The sequence below is a fragment of the Equus caballus genome, chromosome 8, assembly GCF_041296265.1.
Source record: "Equus caballus isolate H_3958 breed thoroughbred chromosome 8, TB-T2T, whole genome shotgun sequence".
Lineage (NCBI taxonomy): Eukaryota > Metazoa > Chordata > Mammalia > Perissodactyla > Equidae > Equus > Equus caballus.
This window is the reverse complement of record NC_091691.1, coordinates 64,390,930-64,411,424: the sequence shown is the minus strand read 5'-3', so window position 1 is coordinate 64,411,424 and position 20,495 is coordinate 64,390,930. Positions and strand designations below refer to the sequence as shown.

Below are 20,495 nucleotides of genomic sequence, written 5' to 3'. Positions count from 1 at the left end.
ACTTGAAAACACAAATGCATAAAGATACATGCATGCCTATGTTCATCACAGCATTATTCACAATAGCCAAGACTTGGAAGCAACTTAGCTGCCCACGAAGGGATGAATGGATAAAGAAGATGTGGTATATATACACAATGGAATACTACTCAGCCATAAGAAATGATGAAATCTGGCCATTTGTGACAACATGGATAACAACATGTAACCTTGAGGGTATTATGCTAAGTGAAATACGTCAGAGGGAGAAAGTCAAATACCCTATGATCTCACTCATAAGTAGAAGATAAAAACAACGACAAACAAACACATTACAACAGAGATTGGACTGGTGGTTACCAGAGGGGAAGGGAGGAAGGAGGAGGGCAAAAGGGTGATTAGGTACATGTGTGGTGATAGATTATAATTAGTCTTTGGGTGGTGAACATGATGTAATCTACACAGAATTCGAAATATATTATGATGTACACCTGAAAGTTATACAATGTTATAATCCAATGTTACTGCAATAAAAAATCAATCAATCTAAAAAAAAAAAAACCTCAAATTCCTGAGGCAAGGGCTATGTGTTGGGGTGGGGGGTGTGGACAGGGAATCACTGGCTATCTAAAATTCTGTGGTCTAGAAAGGTCTTACTGTTTATATATGTAATTTTTGTGTTTCATGGAGAAATTGTTTAAATTCTTATTTCTTTCATTTTTCTAAGCTGTTCTTTTAGGATTTATGTTTAGTTCAATAAGCTCTACTCCGCCTAATAATTTAAAGCCATTTAACAACTCCGTGTGCACAGTTAACTGCCCAGATAAGAGGTATTACTTTTGATAACTATGATGACTTCTTAGGATACTCAAGGTGGGTATTTTCTAATCAGAGTTTGGAGCCTGGCTTAACTGGAAGACTTAGCATGGTGTGGTGGAAATAATCTTTTGTTAGATATCTGTCAATTACATAAAAGGAATTTACACCAGTCATCAGAAGTAGGAAGAATTTTTAAGCAATGCCCCTTGATATTTTGTTTCCTCTGAACCATGGTAGCTCAAAAGCATATGGTAAATTAATGGACATTTGAAAGTCTTAAATTCATTCCATGGATGGTTTTGTTAGCAGGTAAGCCAGAAGGGAGATATGTGACAAACTATATCTGTCATGTCAGCAAGATAGGAAAAAAAAAATGGAACTAACTTTGTGTGATAAAGTGGGGGTAAAGTTAAAACCACAAATAAGCCATTTATAATGCAACCATGTACCTGTTTCAGAGTCTAGCACATAGCAGGCTCAGAAATAGTAACAATCTGCATTGCCACCTTATTGCTAGTCACCTCGATCTGGCTATTTCATCAGAACCTTAATCTCGGTTCATGCAAAACAAGATTTTTTTGTAATGCTGATGCTTCCTCTTCCCAATATTTTAATATGCCCCTGCCACTCTACCCAACCTTGAGAACTGCTATCTAAAACAAATCTTATTGTTCCTCCAGAATTTCCCCTCTTTTCCTGATATCCCTATTTTTATTAGTAATCCCACAATTAGTCCAACTGTTCAAGATGGAAACCCAAGGGTCCTTTTTCTCCTGGGTCCAACACATCATATCCAGGAATTTTTATACCACGTAATTCACATCATCTCTTTTATCCACTATTTTAATTCAGAAACCTATTATCTCATATAGAGTTTATAAAAGGTTTTATAGTTAGATACCAATTTGCATAAAACACATTTTTCTCCACTCCAGTGGGTAATTAATTAATACTTGAGGATCATGACTATCTTACTTGAAAAAGAACTGAGTTCAGATTGTGACAAAATGAGTCTTTATCCCCTATATTCAAATAAAAGTTATTTCCTTGTACTTTTGAAAAAAAGTACAAACTCTCCAATTCTTTCTTTTTCTCGATTTTTTTCTTTCAAATATAGATGTAAAGGTGGCTGAAGAAAGGGAACAAATGCCATAGGAATGATTAGAGAAGAACCAATGTCATCCTCGGTTTCTCTCTCATATGTAATGGCCTTTTGGTTAAATAATTATCTTTTACCAAAGTCAAAATTAATACAATTCTCCCCAAATGTAACAGGGCTTCCTACTACTCTGTAATTATAATAAATCAACTTTGGTTGTTTTGTTTCTATAACTGATGTTGCTAATAAATTATAGCAAATAAAGTATGGTTATTCTGTGCTAGGCATTGTTCTATGACTTTTGTATGTTACAGCTTATACCATCCTTACAACATTCCTATGAATAATTCCAGGTTGTTTTCTGACTTGAGAGATCTGAGTCTCTATCCCTTTGGGTTACTACTGACCATTAGATGTTAAAAAGTAGAGTTTCTCCAAAGATTGGAAACCACTCTTTCCTGCCAACTGGAAGGATTCTGTTTGGCTCAACAGATATGTGGCATGTTTGTAGCCGAAGGAGCCATCTGCTCTCCAGGCTGGTACTTCTACACAGTAGATGGCTAGAGAAGACAGTTTTCAGAGAAGGTCCTCCTCCTCCTTGTAGGAATACATGTGGACTAACTCACCTATGGAGTGTGTAAGATGATTTCTCGAGGACGTGAAAAGCCAGGAAGACCAGGGGGTGTTCTGGGAACAGTTTTGCCCTTTAAGATGCTAGTTAATAGGTTTATTTGGTGACAGATAACTTTAAAAAGTCTTGAGAGAAAGGACAAATTAGGAACAAACATATTTTCTAGGGATGTTGAATCAGATGTTCAAAACTGTAATTCCATATATAGCTTTAAGGGTATTTAACCAATTATCAGCTTTCCAGTAAGGTGTGGAAGGCAGAACAGTGCTGACATATATTTGCTCCAGTGTTTACATTGGGATGTAAATAGGTACTAGAATTGGTTATCCAAAATCTGACACTTGTAAAAAGTCATTGAAAAAATAACATTTGGAAAATACAGAATGAGATAAAATGTAGACATGTTATCAAGGAGGAAAAGAAAATACATGAAAGAAGACTAGTTAATGTAAGGATGTTCTAGTCAAACGTCTCCTTTGTTAAGTTCCGGAAAAAAGTAGGACTAAAACCAAAAAAAAGAAAAGTAGGAACCTTCTGACATATAGGGAGTATTCTGAAGTTCAATTTAAGGAAAAGATGGGCTAGCTTCTGGGTTCTCCCACTCTTTAGAGGATTTTGTCCCATCTTTTGGTATACATACAGTGTGGATCAACAGCAGAATGTTTAGTGGTACTTATTAAACTATCAATTCCTTCCAACTTACCCACATTCCAAGTTACATCTTGAGCACTATCTTGGAAAGAGAAATGAGATATGCCCTCTTGTTTGGTAATATATTTGGTAATCATCAGGATGTCTACTGGCAACTGAGATTCTAAATTATCAGGGATCCTTGGGGCTGGCCTGGTGGTGTAGTGGTTAGATTCATGCACTCCACTTCGACAGCCCAGGGTTCACAGGTTTGGATCCCTGGTGGGACCTGGCACCACTCATGGGGTCACGTTGTGGCGGCATCCCACATAAAGTAGAGGAAGACTGGCATGGATGTTGGCTTGGCAACAATCTTCCTCAAGCAAAAGGGGGAATATTGGCAACAGATGTTAGCTCAGGGCCAATCTTCCTCACACACACAAAAATAATAAAATAAATTATCAGGGACCCTTAAACTAAAAGAGCGATTTGATATGGAAAAGAAAGAAGAGAGCTTTTCCTCATTGGAGTAGATACTCTTGAATATAAATATGATTCTTAACCTAGCAGGAAAATAACTCCTGGCAGGATGCTTTGGGAATTTGATATAGAACATCCCTACAAAAGTTGTTTTAGGATGTACCTACTCTAAATTATTTGAGAATAAAGATAATTATAGAGGGTATACAGTAGTTATGAGTTTTGAAAACACTGGGTTTGACAGGCATATGGACACCTCAACATAGGGCCTTGGCAGGGAGAAATTTGGGGAAATGACGGCAAGATAGATGGATAATCTCCTGTGTTGGCTATTTGTGTTAATGTCTTCAGCAGTGTCCAGTATGGCAGCCACTAGCCATATGTGGCTATTGAACACTTTATTTTTCTTCTCTTTTACTTCTTTAAAAAAATTATTTTATTGAGGTCATAATGGTTAACAACATTGTGAACTTTCAGGTGTACATTATTATTTATCAGTTTCTGTATAGACTGCATCGTGCTCACCACCAATAGTCTAATTTTTATGCATCACCATACACATGTGCGCGTTTGTCCTTTTCACCCAACCCCCAATGCCCTTCCCCTCTGGCAACTACCAATCTGTTCTCTTTGTTCATGTGTTTGCTTATCTTCGACATATGAGTGAAATCATGTGGTGTTTGTCTTTCTCTTTCTAGCTTATTTTGCTTACCTCTTACTTCTTGTTACTGAGCACTATATATGTGGCTGGTGTGACTGAAGAACTGAATTTTAAATTTTACTTAATTTTAATTAAATAGTCATATGTGGCTAGCGGCTACCATACTGGATGCTCAGGTCTAGATGCTGACACACAGGGGAAAGTCTTCCACCATTTGTGAGGGGGTACTTGTCAATGATGGGACACTGCAAACATGCTAATGAAGCCAAGTTATCACACCCTTGGTGCTCTGTGAAAGACATCAGGAAGTACCCAAGTTTGATTCATACTTTCTGGAATTAGAAGTTTTAGGAGATCTAAATGATTTCAAGGGGGAAGGTTAGCAGGCTAATGGTCCTTTTTATAGGATTTGTTTATGACTGAATAACATCTTTCCTTACAGAGCCAGACTTGCTAACAAGCCAAACCAAAATGGTTGCAGGCACTATATACAACTGTGAGAATGCCAAAGCATGAGGAGTTGTTAGAATCACAAGTTTCCTACTTGAATGATAGCAACATCTGAACTATGGTGGTCAGGGGGAAATAGCTGCACTTTCAAGGTGTCTGGAGGTGGACAGGCAGGAGTGAGCGTTTAGGGTGTGGGGACATGCAGACCTGAGTGGGCCTCACTCCCGACTCTACCAGTACTAGCCATGAAACCGCGGCAGGTTAGTACCCTAAGACAAGGATTCCTGAAACCATGATGTGAACTACAGTACATGGCCAGGTGTTGAAACATGTGCCACTAAAAAAGGGGTTTTGTGATCAAGGATGTTTAGGAAATACTGAGTTAAACAAATTTAAATAGGTTTCTTTATTGAAGAACTTCTCAAAGCCTTTTAATATACTGTAACTCTTGGTAGGGGTGGGGACTGGTGGTACAGAAGGATATAAGATAAAGAAAGCAGCATTTTTGGCCACCACACACTCCCTCCTCCCCCATCCCCTGCCTTTCTAATTGAGCATCTTGAGGGACATCAGACATCAGCATTCTTTAGAACACAGTAATTGGGAAATGTCCCTGAAAGAACCTCATTTTTTCATCTGTAAAACACGGATAACAATGTCTCTCCCAGGTTTGCTGAAACCTCTCAGTGAAGTAACATATAGAGAGGCCTAGCAGAAACTGACACATAGTAGGCCCACAATAACTGTTGGGTTTCCTTCTTTATCCACAGATCCAGCAACTCTTAAACCCTTTCTGAAGTAGCAACTTAGCTGTACATAGCTATTACTAAAATATTATTTTTGACCACAATTAAAATAACTCACAATTGAATGCACTCATTCCTGGGAAATGGACAAGAAATTAGAGCCTAAGCTTCTTAGTTTCTACTATAGTCTCCTCCAGAATCTTGGTACTTCCATTAGGGTGGACAATGTAAGCAGTTAAAGGATTTTTGGAATCTACTATAATGGAATCTGAATTCAGTTTTTCATTCTCTGTCATAAGGGAAATATTGGTTAGATATGAGAAAGAGTATGGTGTCAGTGGTTAACTGCCTGTGTTAAAATCCTTTTTCTCCCGTTTTGTGGCTGTGACTGAGCCATGTTGTTTAAACTATTTATTCATGCCTCAATTTACTTGCTATGAAGTGGGGATAATAGCATCTCTATCTCACAGTGTTGATCGGAGGATAAAATGAATTAATACTTGTAAACATTCAGATTGGTGCTTGACACAGAACCTATGCTCATTAAATCTCAAGATTATTAGATATGCCTGGAGAAGCAATTGGTCAGTCCATAAGACTGGCTAAACTGTCAAAGGTCTGGATTATTTGCTTTCTGGTTGTTTAGAAGATTCATCTCCTGGATTAACAACTATTAGATATCACAATGAAACACATTTATTCAGTTCCAAGTGCTACAGGAGCTATGACAGTCAGACTTAGCAAAGCCAGAGACTATAAATTTATACCTACTAATTTCCCTCTAAAATCCTGTGAGCTCAGGTTTCCCTAGACCCTTGAAGCATGACAAAAGATCCCTGAAAGGCTACATTTCAGTCTTTGGTGAAGGAAGGCTCACACAGGTGGAGCTATGATCACAAACATAAGATCCTGGTTGCCCTGTGGTGGGTACTTGAGAATGACCCTGGACCCAGAAATCTGCGCTTTAATTTGGACAGTGTGGCCTGGTATTATGGGCATACAGGCTTAAGACCAGCTGCTTAGTTAATAAGGCAATAACAAGCAGGCCACAGAAGGTAAAATCTGTTGCTTATACAGAAAGCCAGCTGGCAAGAGGCAGATAAAAGGCAAGCTTGTTTTGGCAATCACTTACTATGGGTTAGACAAATGGCTCTTTGTAATAAGCCTATATTCTGGCCGAGCTAACAATGCCTAGGAGTTGTCTAAATTGGGTCAATTGAAAGGAGAAAAACAATTCCTCATTCTCTATTCTAAAGGCAAGTTACTGTAGCAACTGCTGTAAGTTTTCCCACAGCACATCACCCACTCTGGGTCTTTCTTGACTGGAATGAAACTACAGCAAAGGGAACAGATACTCATTAATGAGGCAAGACACTCAGCATAGCCCTCACTTGTTTGAGTGTGAATTCCTCAAATCACAACAAAGTTCTGAGGCAGGGAGCTCAAGTCAACCCAGAAGTAGCCTCTGTAACTTCCAAGGATGAACACAGGAGTCTGTGCTTGCCCGGGCACTGGGGCAAATGCAGCCGGCCCAATGGCTCACTCTAACTCCCCACCATCTGGCTCCCCTCTGTGATCTATTTGCTCGCCTACATCCTGCTTTACATCTCTTCCTCTTTCCCCAGACTGCCCATCACCAATACCCCCTCTTCAGTCTCAGCCAATGATCTATGTTCAACTGAGGAAACAGAAGTCATCAGAGGAGAACTTCCTCAGACTTCCACCACAAAGTACCACCTTCTACTCCAAATCTACAATTGACCTGCACTTGTCCTCATTCCTTCGACCTTCCTTCTATTGCAGTGGATGAACTGCCTTCTCCCCCTGACCCCAACCACTACCTGCACTTGTGCACTGGAGCTCATTGCCTCCCCCCTACTAAACACATGAATCTTGCAATCAGTGGCTCTTTTTTAGCATCTTCACATTTTCTCTTTTGGGTCATTGACATCAGCACAGAGTTTCATTTTAGCAAAAATTAAAAAAAAAACCTTTCTTTAGTCCCATATTCCCCTCTAGTTACCACCCATTTCTCTGTTCTGCTTTACAACAAAATTTCTTGCAAGACTTGTCCACGTTCATGATCTCCACTTCCTCTTCTCCCTGTCTGGCTTGAAGCCATCAGGGATTTTGTCCTCTCCAGTATCCATGGGAGCCTCTTGACACTGTGAGATGGAGCCTACTCACAACTTCTTCCTTGACAATCCAATGACCAATTCTCAGCACTTGGCTCACTCAACATCTCTGCAGTGTTCAACATAGTGATCGCCTCCTCTTTCTTGAAACAAGTCCCTCACTTAGTCTCTGGAACATCACTCTCCTGGTTCTTCTCCTATTTCAGTGGTCACTTTCTCAATCTCTTTGGCTGATTCCTTCTCATTTTCATAAATTCTAAATTGTGAAGTTTACTATGGCTTGGTCCTCACTCCTCACTTCTTTGTCATCTACATTGACTCCTCCCAAGGTGATCCCATGAAGTTTTGTGGTTTTGAAAACCACTTATATAGTGACAACTCCTAACTTTCTATCTCCATCCCCAACCTCTCATCCAACCTGCAGATTTTTAAATGCAACTAGCTACCCAGTATCTTTACCTGGATAAAATTTAACATGTCCCAAACTGCACTGGTGAATGCCTTCTGTATCTAATCCATAGACTTTCCCACTTCAGCGAGGCCAACTTCACTGCCCCCGTTTCTCAGGATAAATCTTAATCCTTGACTATTCTTTTCCTTTCACCAATACACTAGCTCTACACTTGTTCTCATGTAGCTTTGCTTGAAGTAGCAGACAATCTGACCTTTTTTCAATCAAAGTTTGCTCATGTCTCTATGGCTTCCCATCTTACTCAGAATAAAACCCAAAGCCCTTACCATGGCGTACAAGCTCTAGTGATTTGACCCTCACTAGGTCTTGGCCTTTATCTTCTTTTACCCTCCCCCACTTTGTTCCCTCCATTCTAGACAACTGGCCTCTCTGCTGTTTCGGGAACATGCCAAAGTACACTCTTGTCTTAGGACTTTTGTACTTATTTTTCCCTGTGCCTGGAACACTCTTTCTCCCCAAATTCATGTCTTGCTCGTTTACTTCCTTCAGATCTCTGCTCAAAAATCGCCTTATATGAGAGGACTTTTTCAACTACCCTACATAAAACAGCACCACTACTCATGCCCACCAGTCATTTTCTATCCACTTTGCCCTTACCACCACCTGACATGTACATTTTTCAAAAAATGTGTCTTCCTCCAGAAACTGTAAGATCCACATAAGCAAAGATTTTATTCACCGCTGTAGTCCCAGTACTTAAAATAGTACCTATCACATAGTAGGTACTCAGATATTTGTTGCATAAATGAAAGGAATGAAGTCAAGTGACAACCTCCTACAGTTTGAGGGGGGTGACTGTTCGTGAGTGTCAGCAAGATTCAGTCCTGGGACGGGGCCTGGCTGTAACCCTGTTCACATATATCATCATTCCCTGCTGTGACTTACAAAAGGAAATTCTGTCCTGCTATCACTTTCTGTCACAGAAAGGTTGAATGTTTTTTTATACTTAGTTTCATATGCTTTCTAAAAGTCAATTTTATAATTAAAAGTTTATAAAGACTTGCAATGAATTGCAGACTGACCCAGTAAAAACAAAATTCCTTTACTATAAGCAATGCACTTTCATATATTCTTTTGCAGACTATTAAAAAATGGTGGTCAAAGCAGCTAAACTGATTTATAAACCACTACTGGGTTGTGACCAGAAAACTGAAAATCACTGCCTTGACCTAATAAAAAGAGGGACCTCGGGAAGTCAGAAGATTAAGAAAGGAGATCTGGAGTCTTTATGGCCCATTGGTTTGGGGTATTATACTGTAGTAAAGAAGAGAAGGAGAAACATTGCTTCTCAGTAGGACATAGCAGCCCAACACTTCTGCCTCAACAACCAGGAGGAAAAACAGTTAAACTGCCAAAATCCTATTTTTGAGGCTATTGGAGAGCTATGGAAGCAATTAGGATGAGGTGACCTGTAATTCTGGAGTGGGGAGAGCTCTTCCTGGATGAGGTGACAGTCACCAGTTGTCTTCCTCTGTGAGGGCATGTGCTGATGGTACAGGTTGAGGACAGGGTGTGGACCTAAAGAGAACCTTTTACCAAGGGAAAAGCACAGCGCTATGGGTTATGTGGGGCTGGTTTGACAAATTAAAAATTAGAAGACCCCCAAATGCAAGACCATTTTCCTGATGGGACATTTGCTGAGTTCTGGGTGGACAAGAAGCTGAGGCTGGAAATGCATCCACAGTTTCCTGGTGCTTAGGAGACAAATTCCTGCTGGACAGAATACCTGCAAAAAATAACACCTGGTCCCCCCAGTGAATAAGGTTGGAGGCTAAAGTACTATCCTGAAAACCTCAAAAAGGGAAAACTTCCAGGGTTGAGAGAGACCGCTCCATGCCATTACTCAAAAGCCCTAGAGGACCAGGCTGAAGAAGAATACATGAGCCAGAAGTAAACCAAGTCTTTCTAAAATTGCAACCCAGCTCAATCCTTGTTATGGGCTGAACTGCGTCCCCGCCAAATTCATACGTTGACGTCCTAATCCCCAGTACCTCAGAATGTGATGTTGTTTGCAGATAGGGTCTTTACACAGGTAATCAAATTAAAATGAGGTCATTAGGGTGGTCCCTTATCCAATATGACATGTCCTTATAAAAAGGGGAAATTTGGAGACAGATACACACACAAGAGTGCCATATGAAGATGAAGGCAGAGATGGGGTGATGCTTCTACACACCAAGAAACACCAAAGATTGTCAGTAAACCACCAGAAGCCAGACAAAGGCACAGAACAGATTCTTTCTCACAGACCTCAGAAGGAACCAAATCTGCCCACAGCTTGATATCTTAGATTTTCAGTCTTTAGAACTGTGAGATAATAAATTTCTGTTTAAGCCACTCAGTTTGTGGTACTTTATTATGGCAGCCCTAGGAAACTAATAGAATCCTTGAGTTGATCAGACCCCAGGGCTAAAGAGAAGGAACTATTTAGATTATCCTGTACATAGAAGCCAGCTTTGGCTGGGAGGTAGAATGGATGGCTATCAACACTGAGGAAGAAACAGCCCCTTATGACCATGCTGGTAGGTATAAGAGAAGGTGAGATAAGTCTGCCTCACGCCAGACCCTATACTGGGCACTCCAAAAGATAAAAAGGCCAGACCCTATACTGGGCACTCCAAAAGATAAAAAGGCCAGACTCCAAAGCACAACTGATTGTGTTAACTAATCATAGGCATTAATAAGCAAATTACTTCAGGTTTCAAGAAAATTTGCTGCCAAATTCAAAGAGCAATAACTAAAGGCATCATCAGAAACAACATGCTTACTGACATTCGTTCCAACCTCCCTGCCCAAACTGAGATTTAGAACTCCCAAAGGAAAATTAATGGGTGCTAAAAATACAATTTATTATAAATGGTCTTTCAAGTTTCCTTGTCAGTTCTTTACAATTTATCTTTACTTTGAAGTTACTCAAGCTTTTATTCAGACTAATTAATACTAGGACATCTGCTTTAGGAATATATGGTTTCAACTAAATGGGTCAATTTGTTAAAATAAGAAGTCTACTGAATAGGGCCGGCCCGGTGGCACAGCGGTTAAGTTCGCATGTTCTGCTTCTTGGCAGCCCAGGGTTTGCTGGTTCGGGTCCCGGGTGCAGACATGGCACCGCTTGGCACGCCATGCTGTGGTAGGCATCCCACGTATAAAATAGAGGAAGATGGGCACGGATGTCAGCTCAGGGCCAGTCTTCCTCAGCAAAAAGAGGAGGATTGGCAGTAGTTAGCTCAGGACTAATCTTCCTCAAAAAAAAAAAAGAAGTCTACTGAAGACACTAATATATTTAACAAGAGACCAACTATGAAATGGTAGACCATTCTTATTTTAATAAAATATAACATGATAAAAAATTAACAAGGTTTCAAGTTATGAGGTAGACTGTCTCAACTAACAAGAACTTTTCCACACTTGAGATTATGTAATTTTAACATGCCATCCCTGATGGCAGTTTAACCTCTATTGTTTTTGATAAAAAAGTGAGAACATAACAACATAGAATACATTTTTTTTTTACCTCTCCCAAAGAGAAATAGTGACGTGGAATCTGAGAATCAGGATAAATATTCTCTAGGTACCAAGAGAAAGGTCTGCATTGGAGTTTGTGTCTTAGACCAAGCCTTGATGATATATCTCCATAATCTACCTTTGTAACACCTGTTAATAGAAATAAGTAACTGAATGATTAATGTTCTATTAGTTAACACAGTTCTATTTATATATTGCATCTAATAAGCAAGATGAACGAGAAAAGTAGTATCATTTTGGTGATATGTGACTACACAAATGATATACCATAAATCCACCTCCCAAAGTATAAAGCAAGGATTAATTAATATGCTTTTCAAAGAAAAATTAAATCTATGTGAGAATGATACACATGCTAATATTACACACAAATATAAGTTACATGGATGAGAAAACTTTAATAAGTTAACATATATTAACAGACAAAAACAAAAATCAAGATCTATTTTGCCCAAATATTAAACAGATATTAAATAGAGCAATTGTTTCCAGTCAGGTTTCTCTTACACAACTCACTGCTGTGCACCCTGCCACTTGACAGTTCTATGGTAACTAAAAAATGAGGATAGAATGGTAACAAAATTAGGCAGATTGACAGCTGGTGAAACAGCTGTTCTCACAAAACTCTGAAGGGCAGAAAAAAGTTCCTGGAGAGAAGTCCCTTGAGGCATGCTATAGGGCCCTGCACTGGCCTTGAAATACTCGACAGTTTCATACAAATGTTAAATGTGACAGTTAGGTTAAAAGAAAAAAAAAGAACATGGATAACACCTGGGTTAGCAGTAATTTCTGCAATACTGACCTGGATAATTTAATAGTATTGTTAATAATATATTATACCAGGCATTCTGCTAAGCACTTTCTATACTTTGTGTGATTCCATTTATTCTTTACAATGACCTATGAGCCTCTGCTCAAAGCTTCTTTCACTCCTTCTTACCTCTCCTCAGAATGCATTAGGATCAGGAACAAGAAAGTCAGTCCTGTATTTATAATGCAAAATAATGCTAACCTGGAGAAATTATATAGAAGAAATTCTTGAACTCATCCATCCACACTTCTGCAAGTCTTCTGTTATTTTTATTGATAATCTGCCCTGTGCCTCCTGGAAACGTGTAAGGTGTAGCTTTCCGAAACACATGTCCAACATGTGAGCAAGTAACAATCTCCAAAGTTCCTCCACACTGCCAAATCTGAAAACGGCAACAAAGACGACCAGTTTTCAACACTGATAGTTTAAAAAAGAATTGTTCGTATCTATTGAGCTTCATAGTTGGAATTTCACAGAATCAAGGGTGAACAGTGGAGCTCCTGCTATATGGTCACAAAGCCAGTGCTTCCTCAGGAGCAAGCCTTTCTCTAATTTTTGGTTCTGATCAAACCAGAAATTGAAAGTTAAATTCAGAAAAGATAGTTTAAAGGCTAAATACAGAAAAGACATGAGGTCTAGAGCAGTATTTTTCTAATTGCAGGCCATGATTCATAAAAGGATCATAAATTCAAATTTGATGAATTGCAACCAGCACTTGCTAACAAGGACACACTGTTTCATGAAATGTTTACATTTTGTGTGTTGTCTATGTATAACATGTAATGTATTTATTAATACAGTTTATGGTCAAGACTTTGACCATGGAGAATTCAGCCACAGTCCTACCTGGTTCCTCCTCCTCCAGCCCTGTGTCATAGCCTGTACATTAAACAGAACCTAAGAATCTTAACTGGATCTCTCATGAGTTATTCAGTGAGACAGTGATCACATGCTTTGTTGTCTTTGTGAGAATAAAAACAAAAAAGGGGTAAGAGAAAGATCATCAAGTATGGTTTGAAATCTTTAATTTAATGAAATTATCCTTCTGCTCCTTTCAAAATACATTTTTCCGTAAGTTAAAAATCTACTATTTACAATTAAAACACATTTTGAAAAGTTTTGATTTTGTTAAATACTCAGTGTGTCTACTTTAACTTTTTCCCAGGATCATAAAATGATACAATTGGATAGGATCTCCAAGATGATCCACTGTCTAAACCTCTCTTCACCAGGAACAAAGTGAGCTGGCCGATTTAGATCACAGTGCAGTTCAGTGTGGTTTCCACTATAGCTATGTGTCTAAAGTTGATCATTTTCAGAAATACACAGTGTCATTTAAATAACATGTTGATTTTAGTGAATGTGAAATGCATAAGACTTACGCTTGACTGGGTTAAATTAATTTAGAGTAATTTCAGAATTCCTCTGCCTTTTTCTCTGTATTGAAAAATATAAAGCTGTAAAGTCACCAGGTTTCATATAAGAGAGATCTATTTTCACACCAGAAGGACAAAGCATATTACACAAAGTGAAATTACATTTTGGGCAGTTAAGTACCAAAGTAGCATATACAGACTACATGTTATTTTTTGTTTATTTTTGGAGCTTGAATTACTTCCTTGAAAATAACTGAAATTAAAAACAACTAGAGAATATTGCATGAGTTTTATGGGTAGGAAATTAAGATAAGTGAATTATTTGCTTAAAATAGTTTATAATGAAGCCTTAATAGTATCAACAAATGTTCTATGGACTGAAGGCTCTGAAGTCTGATTAAACTCATATTAAATTCAGTTTTTATTTTTTTTAAAGATTTTATTTTTTTCCTTTTTCTCCCCAAAGCCCCCCAGTACATAGTTGTATATTCTTCGTTGTGGGTCCTTCTAATTGTGGCATGTGGGACGCTGCCTCAGCGTGGCTTGATGAGCAGTGCCATGTCCGCGCCCAGGATTCGAACCAACGAAACACTGGGCCGCCTGCAGCGGAGCGCGCAAACTTAACCACTCGTCCACGGGGCCAGCCCCTAAATTCACTTTTTATTTTTAATTTAGAGAGAACATGAATAATTAAAGTATACCTATATTTGAGGTTAAATAGAAGATTACTCTTTTCAAAGGGAACTTACCCTAAAGGAAATTTCTAGGTTTTCTCCTCCCCAAATATCCATTCCAGCATCATATGTTCCAATTTCCTGAAAGTAATCTCTGTCTATTGAAAAAAGGCCTCCTGCCATTGTAGGTGTTCTGAAATTCAATCAGAATATAATACTATTAATTGTAACAATTTAAAATTTACAGTTTTTGTTTTTAAAATTAGTGTTATAACTGTTTATAACTACAGAATAAATGCTTATTCTCACACTCTTCAGAAACCTTCATAGGCCCCCAGGGGCTTTCTTTGTTTTTATGCTATGTTATTTGGTCCTCAGACATGACCTGCACCCCAGTCATGCTGTCACAGCTTCTGCCCAGACATCCTTCTCTGCCTGTCCCAAGGGCTCTTCCTGTCTTTAGTACCTTTCTTGGTTCTCCTGTCATGACTGAGCTCCTTAAATTGAAGCTATTTCTCGTAACCCTCTCCATCTGACTGTGTACCTACTCCATAGTTCCTAGCAACTATAAATACAGTTGACTATGTACTAACCAACTAGACTCATGTTAGCAACACTAACATGCCAGGTTCTAAAAGGTGGCAAATATTGCAAAGACATAAGATTAAACAGGATGAAAACAAGGCAGCCCTTTCCTTATTCCTAATAGGAACCTTTAAGGAAAAGAGGAGATGAAGTACAGAATAAAATCAATATCCTCCTTCTAAGGGGATCATCATCCTGACCTAGTGTAGTATATTCTCTGCAAAGAGAGCCCAATCATCAAAACACAGCCCAGGTATGCAGAGTGGGTGGGAATAGGTGGAGTGAAGCAGAGAAGTGATAATGAAGGAGGATTTAAATAAATGAATACCAGTCAAACATTTGATTTCCATGAAGGATGAGCATGGAGGAAAAGGAGACTCCAACTAGGAGAAAATAATTAAGTTTCAGGGACAGAGGACACTATGGAGATCATATTTTAGGATGAACTGGCCACCTCTGTAATGTAACCCTAAAACATACTCATTACATACCCTAGTGAGGGTGGTAGCATTTGCTTTTCCAGTAGAAATAGTCGTTTCCAGAAAAAAAGTAAAGACTTATTTTGATTTTAGAAGAGAAAAAGAATGAAAAAGTCTAATATATCTTAGGAGTCAGGAAATAGGCCAACACCCAGAGTTACCATTTAGTACAGGGGTTTCTTGACCTGGGTTTTGGGTTATCTCTATATTTCCTAGAACTGGATGCTAAATCTTCTGTTTACAGAAGTGCATTTTTTACTCCCTTAGAAAAAACTCATAGCTTTTATCAGCTCTTTTTCAAAGAAGTCCACCATCTACAAAACGTTTAGGAACCCTTGGGTTTAGATGGTGATTTGAAATGTCAGCAAAAGAGTGGAAAAGTCCTTTCAGTAGGTAAGGATTCAGCCTGGCCAGGGAGAAAGAGCATAGAATTAGTGAAACCTCTCTTCAACTTTGCCAGAACTGGACTTGAATTCAAGGGAAAGTAGATCTAAGAAGCCCAGGATACGAGAAAGCTAAAAAACCTGGTTCTGAAGGAACTCTCAGAAGAAGCAGGCTGATGCAACTGGAGTAAATCCTAGGATGACTCAGAAAGCTCAAGGTCTCAATTTAAAGGTTCTGAATAGTATGAAGCTTTTATCCTTTCTGAAAAAAATCTATATACGACCAAATGTAGAACAAAAGAAAAATCAGAAATCCATTAATAGAAATCCTTTTTTATATTTTTGTCAATTCTAGTTATTTTTATATTTGAAACAAGCTTTTCTAACCTTACCAGTCAGTAACTATCATCCAGATGGTATAAGTCTGAATTTAAAATCTTAAATTTTGGTGCAAGGACCCAGTTTTAGGTAATATTTTCACATACTAACACTTACAATTAATTAATGGACACTTTAATATAAGTATTATTATTTAGAGATTTGCAAAATGTTGTTCATATAGGAATGAAAGAACATATGCATGGCACCATCATTTCTCATGTGCACTAGCTTGTATAAATGAAAAATTCTAATTTTATGAGTTGATCAGAGGGAAAAAACCCCTCTTTAAAATGATATGTAAAAGATAGCTCAACTACATATATGGTGCACAAATGCTTCATGTTTCTCAAAATACACTTAGAATCCTTTCAATATGATTCCCAATGTTTCACAATACCCTGCCAATAACACTTTAGGGGAAATGTTTGTCAAACTAATTACCTGACAGGAAGAGTCCGATCACCTTTCCTTCTGTCCATTTCTCTTTGAGGAACAGGATACCAGCGAAAATTGAGCTTCCAGTTGAATCCACCATAGGTCATATCAGAGCCTGCCATGTACTCGAAAGTATCATCGCTGATCACATCAATGATAGGACATACCACTGTTTTCCTAAAATCATAAAAGCAAATTAAAAAATCTTTTAAAATTTTCCTTTCTGAACTATTTAACAATTGTATACTAAGTGTTTTTATTTTTTTACTATTTATTTATTTTTACTGAAGTAACACTGGTTTATAACATTATATACATTTCAGGTCTACATCATTATATTTTGACTTCTGTATAGACTACATCATGTTCACGACCAATAGTCTAGTTTCCAACTATCACTGTACAAATGTACCCCTTTATCCCCTTCTGCTTTCTTCCACTCTCTTCCCCTCTGGTAACCACCAATCTATTCTCCGTATCTATATGTTTGTTTGTTGTTACTATTGTTTTTTCAATCTTCCACGTATGAGTGAATTTGTATGGTATTTGGCTTTCTCTGTCTGACTTACTGTGCTAAGCATACTACCCTCAAGGTCCATTCATGTTGTCACATAGGGCAAGATTTCATCTTTTTTTTATAGCATATGCAAAAAAATGAAAGTAGACCACTATCTTACAACATACACAAAAATTAACTCAAAATGGATTAAAGACTTGAATGTAAGACCTGAAACCATGAAACTCCTAGAAGAAAACATAGGCAGTACACTTTGACATCAGTCTTAGCAGTATCTTTTTGAATACTTCTCAGGCAAGGAAAACAAAAGGAAACAAATGGGACTACATCAAACTAAAAAGCTTTTGCATAGCAAAAGAAACCATCAACAAAACAAAAAGACAACCTAATAATTGAGAGAAGATATTTGCAACTCATATACCGATTAGCAGTTAATATCCAAAATATACAAAGAACTCACACAACTCAACAAAAAAAACAAACAACTTGATTAAAAAATGCCAGAGGATGTGAACAGACATTTTTCCAAAGAAGATATACAGAAGGCCAACAGGCACATGAAAAGATGCTCAACATCACTGATTATTAATGAAATGCAAATCAAAACCACAATGAGATACCAACTCATGCCCATCAGAATGGTTATTATTAAAAGGACAAAAAATCACAAGTGTTGGAGAGGATGCGGAGAAAAGGGAACCCTTGTACACTGCTGATGGGAATGTAAATTGGTGCAGGCACTATTGAAAACACTAAGGAGATTCCTCAAGAAATTAAAAATAGAGCTACCATATGATCCAGCTATTGCACTTTTCTGGGTATTTATCCAAAGAACACGAAAACACTAATTCAAAAGGATATATGCACCCTTATGTTCATTGCAGCATTATTCACAATAACCAAGACTTGGAAACAACCCAAGTGCCCATTGATGAATAGATAGGGATGCGGTATATATATAACGGAATACTAAGTGTTTTTAAAATAAAAATACACTCTATAATGTTAAAGATGATGAAAAAATTTCCTGCTATATCCTACCAAACTAGCATAGTTATTTATTATATTATTTATAACTTGATAACTTTCCATCCCTTTTTCATTTATACTTTTACATATTTGCCATACGTGAAAATACTTCAAATATTTCTACAGTTTTCAAAAGTACCACTTTTAATGACTACATATTTAATACAATAATTTTCTTAATAAACAACTCTTGGACATTGTGTTCCTTATAGTTTTTTGCCATTAAGATACTGGGTAGATATGTTCATATACATAATATTTGCTTTTGCTTTACGAGAAAACTTCCAGGAATGAGTTTACCAAATTAAAGGAAGGTACTTTTTTGTGGTACTTTTCTTTACTGCTTTCCAAAACTATTATATGTGTGTGTGTATATATATATTTCTTCCTGCAGCTTCCCTATAATGCTATCAACTTTAGATGCTATTTTCTTATAGTTTTGCTAATGTAATGTTAAATAGTATCTCAAGATTTTTAAAATTTATATTTTCTAAGTATTAGAAAGGATATTTTTCCTGCAGGCTTGTATTTCTTCATACACATTTAAAATTTTTTCTATTGGTATTATGATTTTCTTTTTTTTTTGAGGAAGACTGGCCCTGAGCTAACATGTGTGCCCATCTTCCTCTACTTTATATGTGGGACCCCTGCCTCAGCAAAGCTTGACAAGCGGCGTGTAGGTCTGCACCCAGGATCCGAACTGGCGAACCCCAGGCTGCTGAAGCAGAGTGCGCGAACTTAACTGCTACACCACCAGCCGGCCCTTGTGATATTTTTAATAAACCTAAAAACTTACACTTCTAAGGAAAGATGTGCTGCTCACAGCCCTTGGCAGCCACATTTTTAAGCATGTGATATCCTCCCCACCCAACTGTTATCTTATTTAGAAATCTTTTCCTACTCCAAAATCATAAAGATATTCTCCTATATTGTCTTCAAAAAGAATTATATTTTTGCTTTTCACATATGTCTTTAATCCTCATGGAACTGGTTTTAGGTATGATATGCAGTAAGTATCTAACTTCACTTCTTTGCCTTGTGGATAACCAATTGTTCCAGCACTATCTAATGGTCCTTTTTTCCTCTGCCATATTTATCAGTGCCTGCTCTGTTCATAAATCAAGTTTCCATATAAACATGGGGTAGTTTCCAGACACTACTCTGTTTTACTAGTCTATTTGTGAATTTCTGCATAAATATGTCACTGCCACAATTAATATAGTTGTAAAGTAAGTCTCGATATCTGGGAGTGCAAGCCCAGTTGTACCTGACTCTTCTCCTTCAGGAGTATTTTGGCTGTTTTTTTTTAAATATGCATTTCCATATAAATGTTAGAAACAGTCAGTTTCTTGAAGAAAATTCTGTTGAGATTTCAGTTGGAAATGCATTGAATTTAAGATCAATGTGGGGAGAATTGCTATTTTTATATTGACATGAACATTATCCTTCTCTCCACTTAGATTATTTTCCAGTGAATTTCAACAGTTTCCTATTTCATACATCTTTTATTAAACATACTCCTAATTACAGTCTATGATTTCCATTGTTGTTATAAATGGTATAATTTCTTTTTTTCTTTTTACTTTATATCTTCTAACTATTCCTTGCTGGTGTGGAGAAGGCAACTGACTTTTTTTTCCTTTTATTTTATTGGGGTCATACTGGTTTACAACACTGTGTAAATTTCAGGGGTACATTATTATATTTCAGCTTCTGTATAGACTACATCGTGTTCACCACCAACAGTCTAGCTGGCAACTGACTTTTCTATAGTGATCTTATGTTTGGCAACATTGCTAAATTCCTATTATTTCTACTGTTTTTTTGTATATATTATTTTTCTTCATTAAAAAACACATCTGCAGTTGACAGCACTTGTTTTTTTTCTTGCCAATCCTTATATGCTTTATTTCTTGTATTACTGCAAAACCTAAAGGCTTCTAATAATACTGAGTAACAGTAGTAATTCAGGGCATTCTTATCTTGCTTTATATCTTTTAAAAAATACTTTCAAAATTTCTCCATTAATATGATTTTGCTTGCTAAGGATTTTATTTAGCTATCCTTTCTCAGATTAGTAAATCTCCATTCTATAACAGTTCGCTAAGTATTTTTAATCATAAATGGATGCTCATTTCAATCATAAAAGAACACTTTTCTTTTCTTTCTTTTTTTTGGAGGAAGATTAGCCCTGAGCT

General features: G+C 37.5%; 1 protein-coding gene and 1 long non-coding RNA gene across 4 annotated transcripts in view; one reads left to right on the top strand and one right to left on the bottom strand.

Annotated features, from left to right (window-relative positions):
• LOC138915289 (uncharacterized) overlaps positions 1-2,180 on the top strand; it is a 50,410-nt gene extending 48,230 nt beyond the window's left edge. The window contains exon 3 of the long non-coding RNA XR_011421016.1: positions 1,916-2,180. This is a non-coding gene — a long non-coding RNA (uncharacterized lncRNA). The remainder of the gene's footprint in view (positions 1-1,915) is intronic.
• The window catches only part of GALNT1 (polypeptide N-acetylgalactosaminyltransferase 1), a 135,517-nt gene that overhangs the window by 10,640 nt on the left and 104,382 nt on the right, over positions 1-20,495 (bottom strand). For all 3 annotated transcript variants that reach the window (XM_070220914.1, XM_070220913.1, XM_001496769.6), the window contains 4 exons: positions 16,758-16,928; positions 14,564-14,681; positions 12,640-12,820; positions 11,617-11,756 (listed from right to left, as the gene is read on the bottom strand). In XM_070220914.1, the coding sequence (XP_070077015.1) occupies positions 11,617-11,756; positions 12,640-12,820; positions 14,564-14,681; positions 16,758-16,928 (610 nt within the window). The remainder of the gene's footprint in view (positions 1-11,616; positions 11,757-12,639; positions 12,821-14,563; positions 14,682-16,757; positions 16,929-20,495) is intronic.